Genomic DNA, 27,795 nt, shown 5'->3' with positions numbered 1-27,795 from the left:
AGACTCTGAGTGCCCCTTCTGCACCCAGCACTGCAGGTCCTGCTGAGACTGGGGGCTCAGACATCTACTGAGCTCTTGGAGGGGCCGAGGAGGCCTGGCCACACCCAGCAAGTGGGCCTTGATGCAGTGGGGTGGTCCCTTCGCCCTCAGCCACCTTCCTGGAGAGAGGAGGGAACTGCTTGGGTATCGCTCGCGCCTCGGTCAGAGGAATTGAACTCGCAAGCTCTCTTGCACGGGTCCCTGTGCTCCAGAACACACCACACTCTTTCTCAGCCGCAAGGCCTCCTGGTCTCTGCTCACTCTAGGATCCTGACAGAAGGTCCCGCTGCCAGTTCCCTAACGACTCCTGCTCTATTTCACCTCTGAGCCTTTGCACAAGCCGTTCCCTCTGCCCACACACCTTTCCCTCACTCTTCACTCTTCCTCTGGGAAGCCATCCCTTCCTCTCTGCTGCGGTTCAGAAAATACAGACCAGACAGCTCCAGCCCGTAAGTGGGGTTCGGGACGTTGGGGTGGGGGCCAGGTGTCTACATTGTGAACAGGCTCCTTCATTCTGATGACCCCTGACCCAGGGTCTAGTACCGTGCCTGGCACAGCCCCGGCGTAGTGCTCAGTGTTGTTTAGTGACCGCATGATTTTTGCCCATAAAATAAGGCCACGGGCTGACTTGGGTACGTTTCCCTGGGAGAAATAAGGCTGCTTGCTAGGTAGAACCCAGACAGGAGTATAACCCAAGTCCTCTAAGAGGTTCAAACAGTTGTTGGAGCTCCTGGGGGCCGTGCCCCTACCTCCGGGGGGATGCTGTCCTCCGAGTCCGAGCTGTCCTCGTAGACGCTGCCGCCACCCGCCTCCAGGTTCATCTGCAGCAGCTGGTCGATGGTGGCGTCCACGGCGCCGCTGTTGGCACGCAGCACGCACTCGATGATGTCGTAATCCATGTTGGGGAACATGGTCTTGAAGTCGTCCATGGCCTGGTTGAACTCGAGGCGGCGCACCTGGCGGGCGGGCCGGCTGTTGTTGAGCTCCTGCGAGGCGGCCGCGCTGCCCCCAGCCCCGCGCGCCGCCGCCGCCGAGCCGCCCCCGCCGCCGCCGCCGCCGCCGCCGCCGCCGCTGCTCCGGCGGAACAGGCTGGTCATCTTGCCGAGCCGCTGGGGTAAAATGTTTCCCGCCGGCGCCGAGCCCCTTCCCCCGGGTCCCTGTGCCGTCGCCGCTCGCTCGGCGTCTTCGGGAAGCTCAGTCCCGCGACGGGCGGGGTCCCCGGGTCAGGCGACAAGGGCGCGGCATCCGGGCCTGGGCCGTGCGGGGTTGGGCGGCTGGTCATCCACACCCCGGGAGCATCCTGGGTCCGGCTCCACGGACCATCCCACCTGAAACCGAGGGAGACAAGAGTCAGGGGCAGAATGCAACGAACTCGGGCGACCCCTGCCAAGCCCACGGGAGAACAGCTTCTTTCTGCTTTCTCTCCAGCTGCGGTCACAGCTCTTTACCAGTTAGCAAGGGGCTTACATCCTGACACCACGATGAGGTAGGTGCTATTATCCCCCTTATGCAGAGGCACAGACCTGAGAAAGTGGATGAGGCGGGGATTTGAACCCAGCACGATGACCCCTGAGCCACTGGTCTCGACCACTACGCACACTGCCAAGGACTCCTAGAGACTTGACTGGGGCAGGAGGGGCTCTGTATAGGCAATGTCCTCCCCCTCTGGTCTCCAGCCCCATCCAGTCTCTGCTTTCCTTAGCTCCCTCACCTCAGGGCGCCACCATCATGGCATCCACTTGTGCAGAGCTCCAGTAAATGTGCAACAGAACACAGTGCAGCCCACTCAGAACCAGGCCTGTAAATCACTTCCAAGGTAGCACTTCTGCTAGTGCAGGTAACTGAGAGTTGAATGTGTCTAAAAACATCAAGTTCTGACTTTCTCATGCTTATCCCAGGATGTACGGTAATTTTGCTAATTGTAGAAAAGCGGCGGCTTTATTTTAAGGGACTGTTCCAGCAAAGGATATTCTTAAGTCCTTTTCTAGTACTCGGGGTCATCATCTTAACAGATGATAGAGAAAAGCTGGTGTGAGCAAATCAGCATGATGATCTTCCTTGCCATGATCTCCACAGTTAACTGATGATGAAAGGAAGACCAGACCAGAGGGTGTGGAAGGTGCAGTGGAAGCGCCCTCCCTCACCCTGAGGCCAGAAGACACATCACTACCACCGATTCCTTCTGTCCCTAAAGGTTAGTCCCCTCACAGGTAAAAATGGGGCTTCATACTGTCCCCCAGTGCCTTCCAGTGTCACCATGCTGAGATTCTTATCTCCTTCAAACCTCCACCTCCTTCGAGGGATGTGGAAATTGTCCGGGGTTCATGCTCTGGAGCTTGCTGGGTGGGTGTCTGCCTAGTCCCAGGGAGGCGGGCTGTGTTCAAGGGCAGGAAACTAGGAGCACATGGGCCCCATGCAGCCTCCGGACACTGATGTTACAAAACTATAATCCCCTCCCACCCCCAGAGAAAACCTCTTAACACTGGAATATCTACATGCAGATACATTTTTCTATGCACATACTACCATATGTATGAATTCATTTTACTGAAATGTGATCAGACCATAAATTCTACTATGCAACTTCCTTTCTTCCACTTAATGATTGATTGTAGCCATCGTCTCATGTCAGAACATAGAGATCTCCTTCGTGGTCTTTAATGCCTGAGTAGTATTCTGATGACTGGGTGAAGTATGATTTATTATCCAACCTCCTCCACCCCATCGCTTCCCAGATGAGCGAGTCACAGCTCAGAGAGGCCAAAGCCAGTGCACAAGGAAGCACAGAGGAGTGACCTCAAATGATCAGTCCAAGAAATGTGTTATGAGGATGAACACGGGAGGGGAGTCAAGTGTGACGTGGCCTCCCACAGCTGGCTTTAGACACCCCAACTCCCCTCACCCACACCTTCCACCCGCCCTTACACACTGTAAGGTCAGAGGATGCTGCCAAAACACCCTCCAAAGTGGGGCTCCACCCTGGTGTCTGCCTTTGTCCTGCATTCTGGAAACTTGCCCTGAGGCTTCTAACAAGGACCTCAGGGCCAGGAGGCCCCAGAAGCCGGGCCCTGGGCTGCAATCTGCTGTCCTGGTGTCGTCACACATGGGGGTCAGTGCCTTGTGCTAACGCCTCTGGAGTCGGCCACCTTCACCACCTTCGCCCTCCCCCTCGAGTAATTTCGTAAGAGAGATTGAGGGACCTGGCCCTCACTTTGCCAAGGGCAGCCCCTTGGAGAAAGAGGCCAGGACCTGATCCACCCCTGACAGAGGAAGAAGGAAGATGATGGGATCCACGTTTTCCCCATTAACAGCCCTCTTTACAGGTCCCTCGGGCTCCGGGCCTGAGTGTCGGGAAGCCCCCAAGAAACCTTCTTGCCCTCCTACGATTTAAGTAAGTGCCTGATTCAGCCCCAGGCTGCAACTCCCGCTCTACCACTCCAGCTGTGGGACCTGGTACCCGTCCCCTGTCCTCTCTGTGCCCAATCCCTCACCTATACGAATGGGGCTTCCATGAGAATTAAACAGGATAATCCTCAGCACAGTGCCTGGAACGTGGTTAGCTGCGTGACTGTTGTTCCCACTGCCCCACAAGGCCGGCAGAGAGCCAGGGGCAGTTGGTATGCCAGCCAAGCTGCTCCTGGAGTGGATGGGGCGGGGGATTCTAGGCAATCCTTCCCCAGCATCTGGATATCAACCCCCGAAATTCTGTCAGCCCTCGGCACGGTGATACTGATCCTCACAGCCCCAGGGGAGGCTGGGCCGCAGCAGCTGCTTCCATTTACCCCAGGTGCAAAGCCTTGAAAAAGAGCACGTTGTGTGTCTGCCGCGACATGAAAACGGCCGACAACTCTACAGCCTGCTCCACATTACAGATGAAGAGACGAGACCCAGGACCAGAGGAGATGCCCAGGACACAGAGCAGGAGCGGTAAAGCCTTGACTTTTCCATCAGGGAGCGTTTCTGTGGATGAGGAGAAAGTGGCTCAGAAACGGTAATGGGAAACAGGATTCAGTGTAGAGAAATGCCATTTTCATAGGACTCTGCAAGGACCCACGGACTCCCAAAGCCAGGCTGCCTACAATTAACACCAGGAGGGGCCGCTGTGAGGGCCCCCACTTCTCAGAGGACCATCTCCCCAGCCCTCGCTGAGCTCAAGTGCAGTGGCTGAGGCCAGGGCTGAGGTTTGGCCAGCGTGGCTGGGAGCAGGGAGAAGGACTGTCCTCAGGGTCAGAGTCATCCGTGCCAGGCTGCCTTCTACAACCGGCACAGCTCGAATGAAAAAAAATTTAAAACACATGAAAAAATGAAGCAGGCAGCTTAGGTGTACGAGCTTGTGCCAGGCGCTTTCACATTTAATCTTTTTTTACAACTCCAGAGATAGATGTTATTGTCCCTACTTTATAGCTGTGGAAACCAGTTCAGAGAAGTTAGGTAACTTGTACAAAGTCACACAGCCAGTGTGTAGAGAAGCCACAATTAGGAACCCATTTCCTAAGAGCCAAAAATGCCAAGTCAGGTTTGCAGGGCTAGGAGCCGGGGAACCTCAGAAAGGCTCAGGAGACGGCACAGCCTGGCTGACATTCCAGCAGAGGAAATGTGACCCAGATGGCACTGGGGGAGGGAGGGCAGGGAGGGGGTCTGTTGGCTCTGCCCCAGAACTGGCTCTGTGACCTTGGGGAAATCACTCCTCTGCCTCTCTGAACCCTGGCTGCTGGGCACTGGCAGGGAAACAGAGGGAGATAACCCCTGACTTCTGAAAAAGGAAGTGAATCGAACCTGCTGAGCCCATTAGACATCTTGGAGGCAGACTCAGAGGCTCTCCTGAACTCACAGGTTGTGAGCAACCTGGGGATTGGGAAGCAGAAACCCCACACCTGTCCTCCCCCAGGTCCCAGGGAGCCAGGCCTTCCGCCTCCCCAGAAAGGAATCCAGGCCTGGCAGGGGCGGCAGACAGCCAAGCTTCCCTCCAAGCGTGCGTAGACAGCCAAGGCCTGAGTCACTCCCGGCCTGGCCCAGGGAGGTGGGCCAGCTGCCCGAGAGTTGGAGAGTCATTCTCCCGGCTTTGCCCAAGGTCATCCCAGCCAGTCTCCTGCAGAGCCAGGTAGGGCCCACATGGGGGATGTGAGAGCCCAGGAGTCAGAATGGATTCCCATTCTGCCTGGGCCTGGTAAGGCTGTGTGACTTGGAGAAATTATTTCATTTCTCTGAACCTCAGCTTCCTTGTCTGTCAAAGTTGGGATCATACCTACGTGGAAGAGGTGTTGTGATAGAATTTATACGGGTGCCTCAGCATAGGAAGCACCCAACGAGACAGGTTGGTGCGGTCTCCGGCCCAGGTCTTGGCCCTTTTCCTGAGCTATACTCAAACCTTGAGTGATCTTATCCAGTCCCACGGCTTTAATACTGTCTACACGCCGAATATTGGCTCCCACATGTCTCTCGCCCTGAGGTCTCCCGGGAACACGCCCTTCAACTCCACACTTGCACAGCCGACCTGCTGCCCCCACGTGGATGTCCAACAGCAGCTCCAACGTAACTTATCAGGCGGATAAGTAAAGAAAGGAAGGAAAGAAGCTGGAGCGCAGCAACTGTGGGTTCCCTTCCCCTCTCTTCCTTCTCCGGCTCATATTAACGGTGGGGACGGGGTGCTTTCTTCATTTCCAAAGCCCTGTCTTCTCTGCATTCTCATTTAGTCCTCACAACAAACCTATCATTTATACAGGGTGTGCATTATTACCCCGCTTCACAGACGAAGCGACCAAGGCCAAGGCTGCTCAGTGACACGGTTAAGGTGCCTGAGCCCCCTGCCACCTGGCCTGAGGGCCTCCTCCCTGGCACACAAGGCTGGTCTGCTGGTCTTCTTTCCAAGCCAGCGACAGCTCCAGCGGGCAGGAGGTCGACCCCCTCCAACACCTGAATTGATACTCTGCTGCCTCCCAAGAGGACCAGGACTCAACCCCAAAAGGTGGGGATTAGAAGAGGAGGCCTCAGGAGGAGGTATGGGGCTGGGAGGCCAGAGGTCCCAATTGCCAGCACTTTTCTGCACGCCCCCCCCATCCCCATTCTTCTGGAGTGACTACCCGAGGCCAGCTCTGTCCCTGCACACCCCAGGCTCCCTCCTCTGAAAACTCCCAGGGACAGGGACAGACCGGGTCTTGTGATCTATCTGTAATTGCTGTGATCACAGCCTGCAGAGGGACTCGCTGTTCCTTCTTGCATAATAAGATCTGGGCCCAGCCCAATGGCACTACCATTCCAGGCCACTAGGTGGTGTCCCAGGGCTCAGGCCACAGCTGCTCCCAGGAAAGGGCATACAGATCAGCTTCTCTCCAAGAACTCAGAAATCAGCCCCACCCCCACTCTCGGGCTGACTAAAAGGAAGAGGAGCCACCCAGCCACTCCAGGGATCTTAGAATCCAAGACTGGAAGAGTTTCAAAATAATTTATTCCCAAGGTGCGAAATACAAGGCACACACGCCACTAATTTATATCCTGTGTCCTTGGCAGGCATCACTAATCCATCTAGGTATTGTCCTATGGAACCCACACAGCCTCAGAAGCCTTTTCAACCCAGCGCTCTGGGCAAGCCACTACCAAGTGATTAGAACTGGCAAGCAAGATACACCCTGCTTGCCAGCCCTTTCATTTCCCGTATGAGAAGACCAGGCCCAGGCTTATTTTGTCTCATTAGGAATCCAGGCTGCAAAAGCCAGCAGGGCCAGAATGAGGTCATATGACCCCTGGGATGCTTGTGTAACCATGGTTAAGTCCTGGGGAAACCTCAAGTGGGTAATGGCAGTGTTAATGGAGAGGCTGCTGGGCCTGGGGCAGCTGCATCCTTGTCCAATTGTCACCTCAGACGCGATGGGGGCAGGGCACAGGGAAGTCTGCCTGAGCTTCTTGGCTTCTGAGCTGGAGGAGGCCCCACAAGGGGAGAAAGGAGGGCGGGACAAGAGACAGAGAGAGGCTGTCAGGGTCTGTGTGTGTGTGTGTGTCCGAGTGTGTAAGTGTGTGTGTATGCGCGTGAGCACCCAGCGGGGGAGGGGGGGCGGGGGGCAGCCCTGACAGAGGCGCCTTGTCCTCTGGTCCCCGCACAGTCTTGTTTTCTTCCCAAGCTATTAATGTCACTGCAGCTTCAAAAGCCGGGTGACCTTTAAATGCCGAGCCTCCTGCTCCAGACCAAGGCGAGGAAACGGCTTAATGGAAACTCAAACGGCCACAGCTGCTGGGGCCGCAACAAAGCCAGCCTCATTCCCGAGGCACCGGGAGCTGCTGGGCAGCCACACCTGTGCCCACTCCCGGGGAGGTGGGTGTCAGGAAGGGCAGAGAGGACCCTCGGGCACGGCCATTGGGAAAAGGAGGCCTTATTGGACCTAAGAGAAGAGGAGGAGGAGGAAGAGAGGGAGAGGCAGACTCAGTTCTGCCATGCCCGGCTGTGTGACCTTGGGTTAGCCACTTACCTCTCTGGGCCATCCCCCATCAATTAGTCCAATCTAAGGCTGGGGCAGAAAAGAAATCCACCTACCCCAGTAATATCTTTTAGAAATCTACAGAAGAAAAAAACTGAAAAAAGATATTTTCTTTCCTAATTTTTCTCTCTCTTGCTTCAACTTCTGTGGGCAGGTCTATAGCTGATGGGGGCTGTTGGGTGTGGATTAGGGCAAGAAGTTTCAAAGGAAGTTAATAAGGTCCCCACCCTATGAAAGGACTGGCCCCAGAGCTTCAGTTCTAAGGACACCATTGTTCATCTTTGTTCCTGAGGCCCAGACATTGGGCTTGGCTGCTGTAAAAGGGCTGAGAAGTCAACTCTGCCTTCCAGTTGAAAAGAGCCAAGATGAAGCTCCTCAGGCATGAGTAACATGTCATTTGTTCGGCTCATCTTGGTAGAATGATGGTAATAATAGCAATAGTGATAACATAACACTTATCGCCTGCTTCTTTATGTACCAACCACTATTCCAAGTGCCTTATGCATGTTAATAACTCTTTTCATCCTCTCTACAGCCCTAAGCGGTACATATTACCAATGCTATTTCCACTTTATAGATAGAAAAATGAGGCACAGAGGAGTCGAGGAATTTGTTCAAGGTCACACAGCTAAGCGGCCAAACTGATCTGACTCCAGATCTGACACTCTTAATCCGTCAGGCCTGACCCCCTTTCTGCATTCCCGAAGCTGAGCACAGAGCCAGGCACACAGCAAGAACTCAGTAACTGTGAACTGAATTGACTCCTAACGGGGCAGAGTTGCCCCTGGAGAGGCTGTGGGTGCCTGGTGCTCATGTCCAGGGAAGAAGGGAGGAGGAAGGAGTCTAGGCAAAGCCTACCAGAAGAAAAGACAGAACCATGGCAGTTTCCTTACAAATACCTTTTCTCTACTCCGCCAAGGTTGTCAGTTGCCTGGGCAACCAACTGTTTTCCATCTCTACCTGAACTGGTTGGGACTATTTCCACAACAATCCCTCTGTCCATCAACAAGCGTTACCAGCTCAGCCAAGACACTCAACCCAGGCGCCTGGGAGGAGATCAGACCTCAGATGACAGAGGGGAAGCTGCTCCCCGCTGCCCCACCCAGGGGCTGCAGCCTTGAGGAGCCCCTCTGGGCTGGCAGGAATGTGTTTGTACCTGGGACCAAGCGCAATGGCCCAAACTGGGAGAAGGGGGCACTGGCAGCTCAGGTGCAAGGCAGTGAGGCTGGGCTGGCTCCAGGCATGAGCTCTTGCTGGCCCAGGTCCAGCTCCTTGGGAAAGAGGGGCAAGCTGCCCCTCCCCGGGCATGTCCTTCAGGCAGTTAAGCTGAAGGCCCCTCCACAGGCTGGGCCTGCATGGTCTGGTGCTGAGCCCTGAAGTCTGGGCAGAAACAGGAGATTTCTCTGGGCCCCTGGGACAGGTGGTCAGTCAGTGATGCCACATAATTCAGTATCTGAGCATGCCCAGGGAGTCCAGGCCAAGGAACCAAGATTAGGGAGGGGTGCTCAGAGCAGAGGAGGGTCCTGGGAACAGAAGTCCCAACTCCTGTCCCCTTACCCCACACTAGCACACACTTTGCACCCACCCACTGATCCATGAATTCCACTTCTATGGAATTCATATAACATATTTAATGGAACACTATACGATGGTAAACAAAAATGAGGCATCTCTGTATGTCTCTATGCCCAAGACCTATTGCTTAGGGGAACAATGCAAGGCGCAGAAAAGTAAGTATAGTCTCTATACTATAGTGCATTATGGTATGTGTATGTCTACATATGGAGAGGGTGAGGGAAAGGGCTCTGAAAGGATTCATAAGAAACTGATAATATAGGCTTCCCCTGGGGAGAATTAGGTCATAAGAGACAGATCAAGGAAACTTTTCTCTGTAAATCCTTTTGTATCTTTTAAATTTTGATTCATGTTCATTAATTTAAAAATTATAAAATAAGCAGATAACCTATAAAGAATATCAAAATCATAGCTCTGCCAGTGATTTTCTATGTTCTCTTTGCATATGCATATTATCTACAATTGACATGAATTACTTTTTAATAATAGTCATAGCAAATATCTATGAGCACATACTATGTGCCACACACTTTCTAAGCACGTGGCATGATCTCATCAAAGCCCCACAGTAAAGCAAGTATCATACTCATTTTGCAGACGAGGAAACTAAGACTCAGAGAGTTTAAATAACTTATGTAGGGTCACACAGTCAGTGACAGAGCCAAAACGTGAATCCAAACAATCTGTCCCCAGAGTCCATGCTCTTCTTAACCTCCGTCTTATACTGTTCTCTGATTTTAAAAAACCAAATCAAACCAAACCAAAAAAAACTGAATGATGATAGAAAAGAATCTTAAAAGCACAGAGCCTCCAGGGCTTTAAAACTTTTGTAATCCTTCGAATCCCAACTCCATCCTTCCTACCCGGACTATTTGGCAAGCCCTCCCCAGTCCTGCCTCGCATGTGCTTCCAGAGCCTCAGCCTCAGGGCCAGGGCCCCGCCTAGCTCCTGGTAGGGTTGCAGGGTACACAAAGGTTCCCGGTGGGCAAGGTGATGGCTGATGCCACAGCTGTTTCAGAGGTCAGACCACAGTGTGGAGGGCCCACCGGAGCCGCGCAGTGGGGCGGGGGTCTAGCCAGGAAGCTCCCCGTGGAGGGGAAACCACAAGTTGGTTTTTACCAGCGCTGTGTCTGGGGTAAGAGCGCAGCGGTTAAGGGTGGGCTTGAGCTCCGGGCTAACCCCGGCTTCCATCCTGATCACTGCTGCTTGGGTGAGTGGAACATCTCTGAGTGCGTTTCCTCATGTGTAGAACGGGGACACCTGTATCTCCTCAGACAGGTTCCTGAGGGGGATCACGTTCTCTCAGTCGGGGCAGCTGTCAGTAAGACTGCCTGTGTCTAGAGCCTGGCCCAGGAGTCAGGCCTGGGGTTATGATCTTTTTTTTTTTTTTTTTGGCTGCGTTGGGTCTTCGTTGCTGCGCGTGGGCTTTCTCTAGTTGCAGCGAGCGGAGGCTACTCTTCGTTGCAGTGCGCGGGCTTCTCATTGCGGTGGCTTCTCTTGTTGCGGAGCACGGGCTCTAGGCGCGCAGGCTTCAGTAGTTGTGGCACGTGGGCTCAGTAGTTGTGGCTCGCGGGCTCTAGAGCGCAGGCTCAGTAGTTGTGGCGCACGGGCTTAGTTGCTGTGTGGCATGTGGATCTTCCCGGACCAGGGCTCGAACCCATGTCCCCTGCATTGGCAGGCGGATTCTTAACCACTGCGCCACCAGGGAAGCCCCTCGGGTTATGATCTTGAATCTGGCCCTGAGCGGGGAGAGTGTGCAGCATGAAGGCTCTTCTCAGGGGCCTCCAGGACCTCAGGCTGTCGTGCTCTGGGACCCCTGCGTGGAGCTCCCGCTGCTGCTGGGGGCTGGGCTTGTATGACAGGGGCCTGCCCCCGGGGAGGGGCTCCGGGCTGGGCAGCAGGAGCACAGGCTCACCGAGTGCCCTTCTCAGAAGTGCTTCCTATAGCAGCTGGGGAATGCAGGCCCCAGGCTGGGGAGCAGGGGCTTGGGGAGGGGCCCAGCTTCAAACAGCAGGAGGCAGCTGCAGCCCAAGGGCCATCACCCCCCTCAGGCAGGCAGCCGGGACACCATCAGAAATTCCACCCGGCCCAGACAGCAGATGGGATTGTTTAGAGCCACTTACCAGGCCCGCTACTCTCCCCAGCCACAGGCTGCTCCCTCCCCCGCGCCCCTCCTCTGCCACCGCTGGGCTAGGCATCCCTCCCCACCTGTGGCCCTCCCTCACCCACGCTGCTCAACTCCAGTACCCACGTGCCCACACATGCCCTCAGGAAGAAACCCCATGCTCTCCCTGCCAGATGGTGTGTGTTGCCTGAGGTCAGAGCTCAGTGGCCACAGAGCTGGGATCTGAACCCAGATTGGGGCCTCCTGGGCCAGTGCCCTGCCCCCGTGTGGGCGTGCACCCCAGCGCAGCGACTCACAGCTCATGCGCCTGCGTGTGCCACATACACCAGCTCCCTCAAGGCCTTCACCGCACGGCGGGTGCCACAGATGCCGCAGGCCCTCACAGCCAGGGGCCACGCTCCCCTCCTTTAGATTTTCCTGAACCCTTCCGCCCAGCCCAGGCACTCAGTCCACTCCTCTCTTCACCCAACTTGGAAGCTGTGTTCTTCCAGCCAGACTGTCCTACACACACGCTAACGTGCACTAACCGCACCCTCAGCCTTCCCACGGCCCACCCTGCAAGCCCCTCCCTTCGCTAGGCTGACAGCAGGGCCAGATGAGGCCCTGATCCCTCTCTCTCTTCCCCAAATGTGCCCAGAATGGTTTTTACAGCGTCAGGTGCATCAGTGGTGAGGGGTGAGGTCAGGCTGACCTGATTTGCAGCAAATCTGGCCAGAACCAGAACCGGGAAGCGGCACACCCTGGCCAAGGCATCAGCTTCCTGGTTCCCTGCAGAACCAACTCCCGGAAGGGAGTGCAAGGAGGGCTGCAGGCCCGCTGGGGCTGGTAGCCCTGGCCCTCAAATCTGACAGTCAGGGGAAGGGGCAGGAGCTCCTGGCGGTCCCAGAACCAGCCTTCTTTGCCTCCAGGGGGCCTCAGTCTCCATCCCTAGAAAATGGAGAGAAAGAGTCCCTATTCAGTCTGAAATTCCCCATCACTGAAACCTCCCAGAGATGCAAGGACATAAGTTGGGGTGGGGGACGGATCAGAGCCAGAGAAAGGCACCACCAAGCTAGGTACAAACCATGATGACACCTCTGCAGAAGGGGGTGGCTGCATCCCAGTCCCACAGGGCTGGAAGGACCTGTACCCTTTCTTTAGCTACAGAACCAGAACCCTTGTCCTCAAATGACATCCTCAGCAGAAATCCATTCCATAAAGACATTAAGCAGAGGCCTGCCCTCCCCTCCCTCCCCCAGCAATTAGTAATCAGAGAACCTGCCATTTACTGAGTGCTGGGCTGTGTTTCCCGTGCATTGTGTTAATCCTCACGATAATCTAGTACTGCAGATTATTACCTTCTACCATTATCAGAGCCATTTTACAGATAGGGACAAGGAGTCGTCGTGTGTGACCTAAAGGTCGTCCAGGGCTGCACCACATCCAAATTGCATGGCCTCACAGGAAAGAAACCAGCGTGCTGTCAAGTCTTCTGACACACCAGTTTCTTGCAACCTGCTTTAAAGCCTAGGTTTAACCAGAGCCGTTTGCATCTCTGCCTGTTCCCCGCACTGCTACCGGCCTGCTCACGTGGCTTTGGGAAGTGCAAATGTGCTTTTCTATCAGTCTAAAAGCAAGTGCCCTTTGCATTATAGCAGTGTATCTCAGAGGATGGTGGAGACCACCTTCACCAGACTCCTCTGAGGGGTTTGCTAAGGACACATATTCTTCACCCCACTATGAAATCAGAATTTCTGGGGATACAGCCTGGGAATCTGTATGTTAACAAGTTCCCCAGATCTTTTGAATGTCCAGTAAAGTGTGAGGACCACTACCTTACAGAGCGATGCAGTTTGGAGCCCCAGATTCTGACTTTAGCTCCATCACTGACCAGCCAAGTGACCTTGAGCAAGTCATTTTGCTGCCTGAGCCTTCAGGTACCCATCTGAAAAATGGGCAAGGAGGACTAAATGATCTTCAAGATCCCTTTCATTCTTGGCATCCTCTGTGTCTGCCCTGAGTCCCCAGATGGTCCACAGCTGTCTGAGCTGAGTTTCATGGACTGTTCAGTCCCTGGAGCATCCGATGTACACCGTAGGCACACATTAAAAAGAATTCCTAGCTGGCTGATTTAGGGAGATCGGCAAAAATACCTTTTCTCTGGCTCCAAGCCCTGAACAAATGGCTTTTGGATTATCCATGACACCTCCCTACTCCCCTGAATATCCATTTTTTTCATTCCAGCCTGAGCCAATCAGGATTCTGTAAACATTAGGCCCACACACCTGGGCTTAATCAACAGTCATCAAACAAATGCTCTGCCAAATCACCCCACAAGCCCAAACTTGTAGCCGCTCTGTCCCTCCCGGGGAAGCCGCCAGCCGGGGATGTGTGGACCCTGCACTCCCTTCCTTCCAGTGTGGGATGGGCACGAGGGCTGGGTCGGAGAGAGGCTGTAGCCGGAATGGCCCCAGCCTACAAGTGGGTTGCAAGTCACCCAGACTTAAGGGGTATGAGGCAACAATGGGGACAGTCCAGCAATTGCTGGGACCTTTCCAAAGCAGCTGGACACTCCTTAGTCCCACGGCTCCTTGATGAGCACCGTTAAAACATGAGGTATTCAGCTAGTGCTCAAGCACTTCTTGCTGGTGGCAAACAGGACTGACTCGTCCTTCAAGGTTTATGAATCTTTGCCAGAGGAGCCGTGGTGCTTTTCAGACCCACAGCCCACAGACACGGGGTGAATTCGGATTCATGCTCCCTTTGTGTGGCACAAAGGGGGGAACCCGTGTGCATGTGCAAAATAACCAAAGAGGAAAGACCGACAGGAAAGGCAGGAGTGAAGACCCAGCTTCCACAGTGGGAAACATCTGTGAATTGTAGCCAAGGTCTGCTGATCCCAGCCGTTTAAAAATCCTGAAATAGATCATTCTCTCACTCTGAACGTGATGACTTTCCTCAAATGACTGTGCTTTACATGTGCACAGCACTTGACAGTTTCCAGTGCCGGGGGCGAGTTCCACAAGCCAGGCTCTAGGCTGGGCCTGTTCCCCGAGAGCAGGGGCTCAGCTGGCACCATGCTGGGCACTTCACCTCCATGGAATCCTAGCAACAACCCTATGAGGTAGGAGGTGTTATCTTGCAGATGGGGAAACTAAGGCACAGAGGAATTAAATAACAAGCGGCTAAGTCAGGATTCTACCCCAAAGCCCATGTTCCCAACCACTCACTGCACTGTCACCCCACTTGTAATGGGGAGCCTCTGATCTCTGCATGGGGCACAGAGGGAAACTGAGGCTCCAGAAGGGTTGGGAACGTGGGGTCACCCTGGGGCAGGAGAGAAGCGGCTGCATGGATTGGCCAGGAGCAGGGAGATAGAAAAGAAGGGGGTGCACCCCAGCTCAGAGCTGAGCAGGCCGGTCCTGCCATCCGCCTCCTCTGCCACAGGGGTCCCAGGGCCAACAGGACCCTGCCAGGGTCCAGCTCCCACCCCCAGCAGGGTCCCCCTGTCCGTCCCTGGGCTCTTCAAGTTGGGTTTCCATCCCAACTACAGCGGGCAGCAGCTGAGTGAGTCAGGCCCAGCAGGAGGAAGTGGCCACACTTGAAAATCATTAACATGCAGGGCTGAGCTCAAGCCTTTGTTCTTGAGCAAGGACTGTAGCATTTCACTTTCAGGAAGGAGCTGGGAGGGTGGGGCAGGATCAGAATTGCATAACCAAATGCACAGGCTCAGACACACAGAGGTCCCACGTGGAAAGTCTGCTTAGACAGCCCCTGCGGAAAAGTACAAGCAGACCCACGACCCTCACATACGGCAGGTCCACACAGAGAGCACAGGCCAACTCATCCCCTCTGCTTTTTAAATCAGAGAGGCCTTTCAACAGGGGTAAATCAGGGCTATGTGGTCAATCGGCTTCTAAGTCAGGGACGCCAAGCAAAGGGAGGATGCAGACAGGCAGCAGAGGGACGGTGGGAACTCAGGCCTCCGACCCCGGCCCGACCACAGCAGGAGCCCCAGGTCGGAGAGGGACAGTTCGCCCTACGTCTGGCTGGCAGGGGCAGCCCCAGCTCTGGGCGACTGCCTTCCTACATGTCCCTCTTCCCAAAACACAGCATCCCTCTTCCAACCATGTGCCCCCCACACCCACCCTGCCCATGTCTCCCAGATGCAAGGAAAGCACAGCAAACAGCCCTCATGGGCACCCCCAGCCGTGAGTGTCCAGGTGAACGTTTCAGGGCTGTAGCTCTTCCGTGAAAGAGTCACATCTCAGCCACCAGCAGTGGTGGGAAAGGCTGTGAAGTGAATTAGTTAATTCTGGAACAGGGTGGATGAAGGTTGGGGAGGTGAGAGGGAGGGAAGGGAGAAAAGTCAGTCAACAAGGAGAAACCTGTTTTTAAAAATGTAATACAGGGGCTTCCCTGGTGGTGCAGTGGTTGAGAATCCACCTGCCAAGGCAGGGGACACGGGTTCGAGCCCTGGTCCGGGAAGATCCCATATGCCATGGAGCAACTAAGCCCGTGCGCCACAACTACTGAGCCTGTGCTCTAGAGCCCGTGAGCCACAGCTACTGAGCCCGAGTGCCACAACTACTGAAGCCCGCATGCCTAGAGCCTGTGCTCCGCCACAAGAGAAGCCGCCGCAGTGAGAAGCCCGCGCACAGCAACGAAGACCCAACACAGCCAAAAATAAATAAATAAAAAATAAATTTATTAAAAAAAAATGTAATACAGGGAATTCCCTGGCGGTCCAGTGGTTAGGACTCTGAACTCTCACTGCCAAGGACGCGGGTTCAGTTCCTGGTTGGGGAACTAAGATCCCGCAAGTCGCGCAGCATGGCCAAAAAGAAAAAAAATGTAATACAAACAAGAAAACAGCTTTGAGCGAGTCCCACGGCCCTTGGAACAGGACCGTCCCTAGATCCCAGGGAACAGACCCCCTGCTCCCCTCCCCACCTCACAGGGGTCAGTCAGAGGCTAAGGTTTTACCCTGCTCCCCTCCTGCACCTCATTAGAGCTTAACCTCCAGGCCTTCAAGGAAATTGGTAGAAATGAGACCCTTGTCCTTTGTCAGTTAGGGCCCTCTCACACTCTTGGACAACCCCCTGTTCCCTTTGGGGGTGGCAGAGAGAAGTGGAAAGGAAAGTGGACTTATTTAGGGAAGCTGCCGGGGCTCCCAGAGTTGTGGGACGTCTGGCAGGGGCAGGCCACCCACCAGGTCCAGCTCACCCCCCTCAAAGCCTCTCTGTTTGTAAAGGGCTTTCGGGGACAGGAAGCAATAAACAGAGTCAAGCGTCCAAGATGCAGGGGCTGATTATGCAGTTTGTGGATTTTCCAGGCCTCTTTGTACTCTCCCACCAGCTGCCTGGGGCTCTGCAGAAAAAGGTGCTGGCAAAAGATAGGCTGGTCCTTGGCTTGAAAGGTGGCCTCTTGCCAGGCCTAAGCTGGGTCTTTCCAAGTGTGTGAGGGCACAGCACGCCTTGATGGTCCCACAGGCTCCTTCTCAGAGCCCCGAAAGAGAAACCCCGCCCGCCCCATGCTGCGAGAGTCTGGACTCTCTCTCCAGCAGCAGCTCACCTCTCTGCCCAGCTCTAAGTTACTTCCTCACTTCAAAGGAGGCTGATTCCCAGAATTCCCAGAGGGGAGGGTGTACCACGCCAGGCTGCAGCTCAATAAGGCCAGGTGGGTGGCCCTCCTTCACAAAACACAGCTCAGCTAGTTTAGCTGCCCCAAGCGTAGAGCAACTTGGGAAAAGCTGAGACTGATGGGGAAGGTGGTTCTGGGCTGCATGGCCTCCCAAGTGCCAAGGTCAGCTCTGGCAGCCAACGTGTGCGAAGCTGTGAGTGCATAGGGTTTGTGAGAATTGTCTCTCACTACCCAGGAACCGATACATGACACAAGGTGCATCCACAGAACAGAGAGGCACACAGTTGAGAACTTCAGGTGCAACATGGGATGACATGGAAGAAAACCAAGTGGCAGGGCCAGGTGTCCCGTCCACTACTTTTGCTGAAATGTCTGAGTGTATGCTTGTATATTTGGAGATGTACAGGGAGGGGTCCAAGTGGATACACACCAAACACTAAGTAGCAGTTGTCTAAAAGGGAGGGTTGCATCGTTACTTCATGTACCTCTGCATCCTTTGAAGTTTTTATAACAAACATGCATTGTTTTTGTAGTTAAAAATTAAGAATTATTTTAAAAGGTACACTGCGACATAAAATGTATGGCTGCTGTGGAAAACAGTTTGGTAGTTCCTTGAAAAGTTAAACACAGAATTACCATACGATCCAGTAGTTCCACTCCCAGGTATATTCCCAAAAGAATTGAAGGCAGAGATGCAGATATTTGAACACCAGTGTTCATAGCAACATTATCACTATAGGGACTTCCCTGGTGGCACAGTGGTTAAGAATCCGCCTGCCAATGCAGAGGACATAGGTTCGAGCCCTGGCCCAGGAAGATCCCACATGCCACGGAGCAACTAAGCCCGTGTGCCACAACTACTGAGCCTGTGCTCTAGAGCCCGTGAGCCACAACTACTGAGCCAGCGGGCCACAGCTACTGAAGCCCGCGTGCCTAGAGCCCGTGCTCCGCAACAAGAGAAGCCACCGCAAGGAGAAGCCCGCGCACCGCAATGAAGGGTAGCTCCCGCTCACCGCAACTAGAGAAAGCCCCCGCGCGGCAACAAAGACCCAACACAGCCAAAAATAAATAAAATAAAAAAAACAAAACAAAAACAAAAAACATTATCACTATAGCCCAAAGGTAGAAACAACCCAAGTGTCTGTCACCGGATGAATGGATGAACAAAAAGTAGTCTACACATATGGAACCATGGAATATTATTCAGCCCCAAAAAGGAATGAAATTCTGATACATGCTATAACGTGGATGAACCCTGAAAACATGCTAAGTGATATAAGCCGGACACAAAAGGACAGACACTGTATGATTCCACTTTTATGAGGTACCTAGAATAGGCAAATTCTTAGAGACAGAAATTACAGCAGTTTCCCAGGGACTGAGGGGACAGGGGAATGGAGAGAGATTGTTTCATGGGCACAGAGTTCCTGTTTGGGATGATGAACAAGTTCTGGAAATGGACAGTGGCTGCATGACACTGTATGTATACTTAATGCCACTGAATTGCCACTTAAAAATAGTTAAAATGGTCAATTTTATGTTATGTTCATTTTATCACAGTGAAAATAAAGACACAAATCAGGCAGGATGAGGCACTGGGTTGTAGAAGAGACTGCGACTCACCGGGCAGAAGGGGGCTCTCCTTGGGCTATGCAGAGAGAGGGCCACCAGCACACAGGAAAACCTGCCTGCACAGAGGGGCTCTTTCCCATCTGCATGGAGTGGGCCAGGGGACAATGGCAGCCCTGTTGATGAGGAATGTTCACATGGTCTGCAGAGTCACACATGCCACGGGGATGGCCGTGCAGGGATACTTTGTGGGACATTTGTAATGGTTGAGTTATGATACACTAGGAAACAGCTATTAGAAAAGGTTAGTGTGCCAGAACACGCAGCGTACATCTTGAGAGCCTCAGATAGAAGGAGCCGGGAGAGGAGAGATGGCTGGCCTGCACTGCAGGGCGAAAGGAAGAGGAGGAGAGAGACAGGATGGGCAGAGGTCTGTCCTGGAGGGCGCTCCGGCAGGCAGAAACCACTTCTTCATTCGTTCATTCAACAAACATCACAGAGCACCCCCAGGTGCTAGCCAGTGGGCAAGTGAGGGCGAGAGGGGGATGAGAGGACCGACTCAGCTGGTGAAGACCTTAATGCACCTTCACCCCACCACCCACCTGGCTCAAAAAATATACCCATATATAAAACAAGAAATTAAAAGCTGTTCCTCGTCCCCACCTTCTTGAAAAAGGCAAAAATCCCTCTTACCTGAGCTGTTCAATCCAGAACAGGAAATAAGATCAAAACTGCCAGCGTGGGCTCCCCCCCAACCCCCCGCCGCCCCCCGGGGCCTGGGCCTTATTCACAGGAGAGGGCCTGTCCGCCAGTTACCAGGCATCCACCCTTACCGGATTCTTTCTTCCTAAAGGGGAGGAGCAGAGAGGAGCACGGGCACGCCGGGGCGGGAGACCAGAGTTTGCGTCCTGTGACCGATGAATCCAGACTCAGATGCACGGTTTCCTGAGGTCTCACACCCCTTACCTCCACGTGTGCAAGGACACAGAGAAGCCACGCATGGGGGCACGTTCACGGTCAATGACAGCTCTGCCTCACTCGAGATAAGAATATTTAAACAGCGGACTTTGTTATAAAAGGACATTGGGACTTCCCTGGTGGCGCAGTGGTTAAGAATCCGCCTGCCAATACAGGGGACACGGGTTCGAGTCCTGGTCCGGGAAGATCCCACATGCCGCGGAGCTACTAAGCCCGTGAGCCACAACTACTGAGCCTGCGAGCCACAACTACTGAAGCCCGTGCGCCTAGAGCCCGTGCTCCTCAACAAGAGAAGCCACCACGATGAGAAGCCTGCACACCGCAATGAAGAGTAGCCCCCACTCGCCACAACTAGAGAAAGCCCGCGCGCAGCAACGAAGACCCAACGCAGCCAAAAATTAATTAATTAATTAATTATTTTAAAAAAGGACATTGTATCCAGGGCCTTCCTGAAATGTGTAATGTGTGTATGTGTGCGCAGAGGCAAGAGGGGAGCAGGCAGTATAGCCTTCTCAGACACCCGCTCCTTCCAGAACTGTACTGCCCAAGAAGGTAGCCACTAGTCACGTGTGGCCAGATAAATTTAAATTTTAATTATTTAAAATTAAATAAAATTTAAAATCGGTTCCTCGGTCACGCGACCACATTTCAAGTGTTCAATGGCCATCACGTTGAACAGCACATATATTAGAACATTTCCAACATCACAGGAAGATCTATCAGACAGTGCTGTTCCAGAACCTAAGGGGAGCCCTCCTCCTCAGCAGCATGAAGTCCTGGTGTACCGTAATTGGGGGGCTTCGTTACAATGATCTGGGGGGGACCAAGGACTGTGGACAATTGATCCCCAACAGAAAAGTCCTTCCACAACCTTCTGGGAAGGGCAGGTAAGTGCAAAGACCCCCTTCTCCTGGGCAGGCAGAGCTAGGGTGAGTACTAGGCCCACTCCCCACTGGTGTCCTTGGCCTCATCCAAGATCAAAGCTTTGGCCCGGTTCCCATGGTGAAACTTGACACCCAGGCAGGGAGAAGCAGGAATCCAGCTAGGAGCCCAAGTCTGGTTTCAGAACCAGCAGGGCCCTGGGCTCAAGGACCTGATTCAGAAAAGTCTCTCCCGCTTGCCCTGCCAGGACGAAGGGGGTGCTTAGCATCGGCAGGGCTCATCCATTGTCCCCTCTCCTGGGTGTGCCCCATGGTGGCCCTTGCATTGCCTCCTTGGGCTTCTGGGAAGGAGTCAGAGGAAAAGGGCAGCTGAGGCAGGGTGTGTGGTGATGGGGTATGGGAGGGATAGTGCTTATTAAAGAAAAAAAAAACATTTGTTTCCAGGAACCCAATGCACCAGACTAAGGAAATGAATGAAAAGGGAGTCTGAAAGCACACAGAAGCCTGGGTGCTTGAGCCTGTATCTTTGAACTAACCAGAGAGAGAGAAATTGTCAAGGCACCTCCTGCCCCTGCAACACACACACCACACACAATGATAGAAATGGCTGAGACAGCTTCACTCCTGACTTAACTGATCTCCTCAAGAATTTCCCCATTTGAGTCAAAGGGGAATCCCTGTTCTCCCCCCAGGCTGTCTCAGCTTGGCCCTGAAAGTCAACCAAAATGAGCTGTAAATCTGCAGTTTTTCCTGCAAGCTGCAGATGGGGGGCTAGGGGCTGGGAGGTGGGTGAGCAGACAACCCACAAAGGGTGGGAACAGTTGGAAATGAAGCCCAAGGGAGGACCGGTGAACAGGGGTTCTGGTCCTGACTCTGCCACACAGATCCTTGAGCAAGCTTTTTCCTTTCAACCTTTTTTAAAAAATAAAACAGATACAGAAAACTGCACAAAATACATGTAAGTTTAATGAATTATCATAAGGCAAACACCTTTCAACCACTCATGTCAAGAAATGAAACTCTGCCAGGTGCTCCAAAACCCTCTCCACGTGCCACAAACTGTTTGCATGGTAATCACTTCCTTGCATTTCTTAACCCTCAAATGTGCATGCCTGAACACTATACTTAAGTCTTGCACATTGTCTTTAAAGTCTATTTTAATCTACAGGTTCCCCCTTCATCCCTTTTTTTCCTTGTAATTTATGAGCTGAACAACCCAGGCTGTTTAACTTCTGACTTCCCTACTATCTGAAGTTCATGGAACAAGTTTCCTTTTCTCCCTGAGCCTTAGTTACTGCTTCCTTACCAGTGCCACCCTGCCCATCTTATGGCGCTCCTGTCAACAACAGAAAGAGCCAGCCTCAAAGCACATCAGGAAATGCTTATGATATTTTGTTAAGCAAAGGATGCAGGATGCAAACGGATACATATGGTATGCTTTCAACTACATAAAGGAAAGATGCATAGGAAAAAGGAGCACAAGGAAATACTCCAATATATCAATAGTTGTCCTGGATGGTGGTGGAATTCTGTACCCCCCTTTTTCTTTCTTGTATTTTCCACAATTAGCATATAACAGTGTGATAGGCGACAAATCATTTTTAAACATTTTCAAGAAACGAGTGCTCTGAAAGTGTGGCACGAGATCAAATGTGTCACCAGGCTTGTCTTCTCTCCTGTCATAGGACCACTTGGCTTTGCTCTCTGCTCCCACGGCCACCACCAACCCAGCTGGGATCCTCAGCATCCCAAGCCTGCTTCCCTTGATGCCTCCTGGCTGGTCAGCCTGTCTCCTTCCTGTCTCTTCTCTGTGCTGCCAACAGAAGAACTCATCTAAAACGCGCCAGGTCACTTCCCAGCTCCTCAGTCTCTTGTGTAAAGATCAGACCCCTTCCTTTTTCTGCCTCAGCTGTCACCACACTCAGTGAGCATCAGGGTCACCTGCAGGGCTTGTCAAACACACACTGCTGGGCTCTACCCCCAATGCCACTGGTTCAGGGACCACAGAGCACAGCCGTCTGCACCTCTCCTCTGTCCTCATAAACAAGGCCTGTCCCGCTTTCAAGAGCCTCTCGGGTTCCCCTTTTCCATGAGGCAGTCTCTGGAAACTTCGGCCAGTATTGATCCCCCTCTGCTCTTCCAGATCGGCCACAGCACTCAAAGCGGTCTGGTGGCCTGGAAGAAGGGAGAGAGCACTGAGTGGCCGTAATGACGGGCAAGGTGGCACCTCATCATTTGCTGTCTCCCTCTATCAGACCAGCTCCTCAGGGCAGACTCAGGGAGGGACGCTTCTTCAGCGCCCCCATGCCACCCAGGGGGTGTTCTGCATGTACCAGGCAAACTGGGTCTGTTTCATTCACAGACACCCCAGTGACATTTACACATGGGCTTCTAATTATTCACTCATTCATTCACTGGCAGGCAAAAAACACTTAGGGAGGACCTACTGTATGCCAGGATACACAAGATAAAAATCTCTTTTCACAAAGAACAAGATTTACAATAGCGTGGGTTACAGCAGAAAGGGCTCTGTGAGGAGCCCTTCCAACTGCAGCCCCGGAGACCACTGCACACACACAACCCTGGCCTGAGAGGCAGGTGTTGGTGCCGCCAGTAAGCACACACAGGTGTGGACGCGCCCTTGTGCAGCCACGGGAAAGGCTTGGCTGCCGGTCACAGGCTTCGTTGTCCCCCAGCTAAGCCACCCTGGAGTCGGGGACAGGATTTATGGGTAGATATTGTTAGGAGAACAGATGTCCAGGCAGGCGGGCAGAGCAACTGGGAACAATGGTCGTGATTGTGCCAGCCTGGAACCCAGCGGAGGGAGGCAAGAAGACACTACAGTGTCTGAGGAGCAGACTCCCTACCCCGCTTCTTCAAACACCCGGGGCTCGGGACCCTTAGGCCCTCTGCCCAGCAAGACATTCAGCAGGCTGAAGACACCGTGGACTCTGTAAGGCAGGTTCTGGCTTCTCCATGACCTTGGACAACGTTTACTTCCTTGTGCCCCAGTTTCACTATCTAATAATACCTTTTTAAAAAGTAGTAAAGCCGGGCTTCCCTGGTGGCGCAGTGGTTGAGAATCTGCCTGCCAATGCAGGAGACACGGCTTCGAGCCCTGGTCTGGGAAGATCCCACATGCCGCGGAGCAACTGAGCCCGTGCGCCACAACTACTGAGCCTGCGCGTCTGGAGCCTGTGCTCAGCAACAGGAGAGGCCGCGACAGTGAGAGGCCCGCGCACCGCGATGAAGAGCGGCCCCCACTCGTCGCAACTAGAGAAAGCTCTTGCACAGAAACGAAGACCCAACACAGCCAAAAATAAATATAAATAAATAAATAAATTTATTTAAAAAAAAAAAAAAAAAAAGTAGTAAAGCCAAAAAACAAGATGATAGAGATCACCGGAAGAATAAAAGGAGAGATTAAAAACAAACAACAACAATGCCACTTTGTAAAAGTAAGAGGAAGTGCAAGGAGATCGGGCAGGGAAGATCCATCAGCACCTCAGTGTGGAAACCCTAAAGGTACTCGGGCATCCCTGAAGCCAGGATTCTCAGGTGGAGGGGTGCAGCAGGATCTCAGGGAGCTTCTGAAAGGCAAAGGTCCAGAGCCCTCTACTGAACCAGAATCTCCTGAGGTGCACACAATCCTCGTCCCCCAAACCCCAAGCAAGTCAAAGAGGCTCAGGGGTATTCTGGGCCCCTCCCAGTGTATCTGGGATAGATACACTATCTCAGAGGTGAGTGGCAAATCATTATCTCAAAGGGGGGGGGGAGGGACAGTGGCTGCAGGGAAAACATCAAGGGAGCTCAGAGACAAGCTGGAGGCGAGAAGGAATGTCAATATTGAGGTGCCCTTCCTTTCTGCTCCCCACTCCAGAAATCTGGTCCTGGAGAGGAGATAACCTCCTCTTCGCACAGGTTGACCAGTCCTCCAGGGACCTGCTGCTTCAGCCACGCGTGGCCAAGTCCTGGGCTGCTCCTTCCTCTGGCCACCATACCATCCCAGCACTTTTCCCTAGTCCTGCACTCTTAACGCCTCGGCCCTAACAGCCTCACCCTGACCAACTGCAATTTTAGGATTCAGAACACAGACCTCCTCCTCCAGGAAGCCTTCCCAGATGCACTCCTTGGCTCTCCCCCACATGGCCTGGGCCTGTTAGATTCTTGCTGCACCATCAAAATGGCAGCACTAGTCACATGATATCAAAGTTACCAATGTGCCAGTTGGTGGCCCTGACAGAGCAGGCATTTTTTGGTCTCATTCAGCTCTCTGTCCCCAATGCCTAGTTCAGTGCCCAGCATAAAGCAGGTAAGCAATATGTACAGGCAGACCTCGTTTCATTGCCATTCACGTTATTGCACTTCACAGATGCTGAGTTTTTTACAAATTGAAGGTTTGTGGCAACCCTGCAACGAGCAAGTCTATTGGTGCCATTTTTCCAACAGCACTTGCTCAGTTTGTGTCTCGGTGTCACATTTTGGTAATTCTCACCATATTTCAAACTTTTTCATTATTATTATATTTGAGATGGTGATCTGTGATCAGTGATCTTTGATGTTACTACTGTGACTGGCTGAAGGCTCAGATGATGGTTAGCATTTTTTTCTCAGTGAAGTATTTTTTAATTAGGGCACGTACATTGTTTTTTTTTAAGACATAATGCTATTACAGACTTAATAGACCACAGTATAGTGTAAACATAATTTTTATATGCACTAGGAAACCAAAAAACGTGTGTGACTCACTTTGCTGCAATATTCACTTTATTGCGGCGGTCTGGAACCGAACCTACAACATCTCCGAGGTCTGCCTGTATATTTATGCTGATCAGGAGAAAGGGAGGGGAGGAAATTTTAAATCAAACAACGGCACACTTTTCAAAACTCTAGGGAAATTATAGCAAATATTTTCTTTAGCGCTGCCTATGTGCCACAGAGAAGCCTGAGACACAGGGAGGGAAGGGCGGCCACGGTGGCAGAGCTGGGTGAGAACCCAGGCAGTTTGGCTCCAGAGTCGCTGCTCTCAACCACTCTGCCGTGGTACCTGTGGTTCAAAGGGAAAAGAAAAAAGAGTAAAACCTGGAAAAAATAGCTCCCTCTGCAGTCCTTGCTCCTGTGGCTTGGGGGGTCACCCTTCGGACAAAGCAGAGATTCAGGCTGCTGTCCACGGGCCAATTGGTGAAGGCCTCTCTCTGTGAGGTACCAGGGACCCTGCTGCAGCCCCTGGGAGAGCCCGGGAGTTAGCAGTCCCAACTGGGAGCTCCCGGAGGTCAGTTTAGAAACAGGGACAGGGATGGTGCCATCCAGGGCCTTTTTGCTCTGGGCCGGTGAGAGGATGTCCCACCAGCCCAGGGGGCTTCATTCAGGAGCGGCTATGAGGAAAAGCAGGGACCCTGGGTGGTATAAAAGTAGGCAGGAAAGAAAATGCATTCAGAGTTAACCGGAATGATGGAAAATGGACCATATGCCAGGCACTTGGTGACGTGTGTCCCCACGGGATTTAATTTTCACACCAACCCAGTGAGGCAGCTGCCACTCTCCCTGTCCTACCAACAGGAAACTCGGGCATTGTTCTGCTGGAACAAGAGAGAGCAGGGAGGCGACCCTCCCAAATCAGGTGTGTTTGGCCAAGGCTGAGTAGAGCTGTATGGGTCTTTGGGTAAAGCATTAACGCTACTTGCTCTCTGTTCTCTTTCTTAAAGACAGGCCAAATAAAATGGGATTTAGGTGAGACTCCAGAAGAAACTTTCTTGACTGTAAAGAGGTGTTAGAAAGAGCACTTCCCAGGAGAGACCCCCGAACAGTGCATCACTCCAGCCAGTGCCTGTTCTGCAGCAGGAGACTGGACCGCCTGACCTCTATCACCACGAGAGCATCACCTGACACACTCGGAGTTCCCCGCAGACATCTCGGCTCCAGCTCCAGTCTCAAGGGAGGCTTTTGGACAACACAAATCTGAGGTTAAACACATCCTTTGCTAAATTTGACAAGCAGATGGGTGGAGAGTTCCGTATTGAAATGAAGCGTGGAGGTGGCGTATTTGATCAGTGAGTAAAGCTGGCACGAGCGTGGTACTGAGTGATAAAAGCCTACTGTTTCGCCTGTTGGATAACATAGCTTGTCAAGCCAGCAGTGACCGAGATGACCACAGGAAGTGTGGCTGGCAGCCCGCTCAGGCAGAAAACTGCTCAGGAAGCCGGGTCCTGCATGGGCCATCCTCGCCTACTCGCTACTGAGCTGCTGGGAGGTCCGTGAGGACACAGAGCAGATCTGCTGTTGCCCTGCCCTGGGCTGCTCGGGCCAACACTTTTGCCTTGGCCTGGAACAGCAGTCTCCCTGCCGTGATCAGCCCGGGAATGCAGGACACCCTGGGCAGGAGGAGGGGGCACCTGGGGGCCTGGATCACATGCAAAATGCTCAGTCTAGTCTAAAGAGAGGCTCCCAATTCTGAAGTTTCATTTCAAACCAGGCAACTCACTGGTTTGAGTCAAACACAGAATTTACTATTTACCACAGAACAATCATATGACAATGATTTTGCAGTTTACCCAGATGTGGGGCTTCCTTAAGGTAAAAGGGGTCACAGTATCAAAGAGGTTCAAAATGTCTCCACCCTCCCCGGAGAAACCGAGGCCTGGAAAGGTTAAAGGCCTCGTGCAAAGTTCCTGCCAGAGGATCAGCAGGTGCCAGCTCTCCCACCAGCCTCCCGCCCCAAGTGGTCAGCAGCTGCCTCTGCGAGTACAGGGTGGGGGGGCCTGAGGGGGCTGAGTGTCTATAAACCATGGCGCACTCGCTCCACCCATGGCCTCATGACGCACAAGGCTCCACCACACAGGCCGGGCCCAGGCACGGGTCCCCAGCTGGAGGACTGACTATGGCTCCCCCAACCTGGGAGCTCCAGGCCACTGCAAGTCTTCCTGTGCGGTCCCCACCTTCCCCTTTGATCCCAAAGAGGGGAAGAGGGTGGAGAGCAAAGAAAAATCCCCAGTCGGCAGGCATCAATTTGCCCAAAGCAAAGGCAACATAAAGGCTGCGCCTGTTTCCATGGAGACGCGATGGGCGAAGCAAGGGAACAAAACAGAGCGAGAAACACAAACCATCACCACCTTCTGGGCCAGTGTGATCCATGTTGTCAGGCCAGAGCCCTGACAGGAAGACATCGGAAGGATTACAGGTAACCAGAACAGCAGCAGCCAAACCGGGAGCCCTTTCCGTAGGTAGAGAGGGAGGCAGCGCCCACCCCCCCAGCTCCCAGCCTACAAATTAGCCTGGCCCCCACTCTTGAGAAAGACCCTGAACAAAAAAAACCCAAACCGAAGTCCAAAGTGAATCATTATTCACTTTACAAAAGGATTCTTTGCTTGACAAAGGGATTCCTTGAAAGGGCCAGAGCCCAAGGTAGACTGGAGCTTTGCTTTGTTTCATTGTTTACTTCTGTGGGCTAGAGGAGGAGGAGGAGAAGGGAGTAACTTCCAGCTGAAAGTTTGTTAGAAAAGATGACAAAATTCCTAAGGGGAAGGCATAGAGGGGTGGA

At 53.1% G+C, this 27,795-nt stretch overlaps 1 protein-coding gene across 2 annotated transcripts in view; it reads right to left on the bottom strand.

Annotated features, from left to right (window-relative positions):
- The window catches only part of CUEDC1 (CUE domain containing 1), a 75,935-nt gene that overhangs the window by 18,917 nt on the left and 29,223 nt on the right, over positions 1 to 27,795 (bottom strand). For both annotated transcript variants that reach the window (XM_061175670.1, XM_061175671.1), the window contains one exon: positions 789 to 1,367. In XM_061175670.1, coding sequence (XP_061031653.1) covers positions 789 to 1,136 — 348 coding nt within the window. In that variant the 5' untranslated portion in view covers positions 1,137 to 1,367. The remainder of the gene's footprint in view (positions 1 to 788; positions 1,368 to 27,795) is intronic.

Source organism: Eubalaena glacialis, chromosome 19 (genome assembly GCF_028564815.1).
Source record: "Eubalaena glacialis isolate mEubGla1 chromosome 19, mEubGla1.1.hap2.+ XY, whole genome shotgun sequence".
Classification (NCBI taxonomy): Eukaryota; Metazoa; Chordata; class Mammalia; order Artiodactyla; family Balaenidae; genus Eubalaena; species Eubalaena glacialis.
This window is presented reverse-complemented; position numbering and strand designations above follow the sequence as displayed.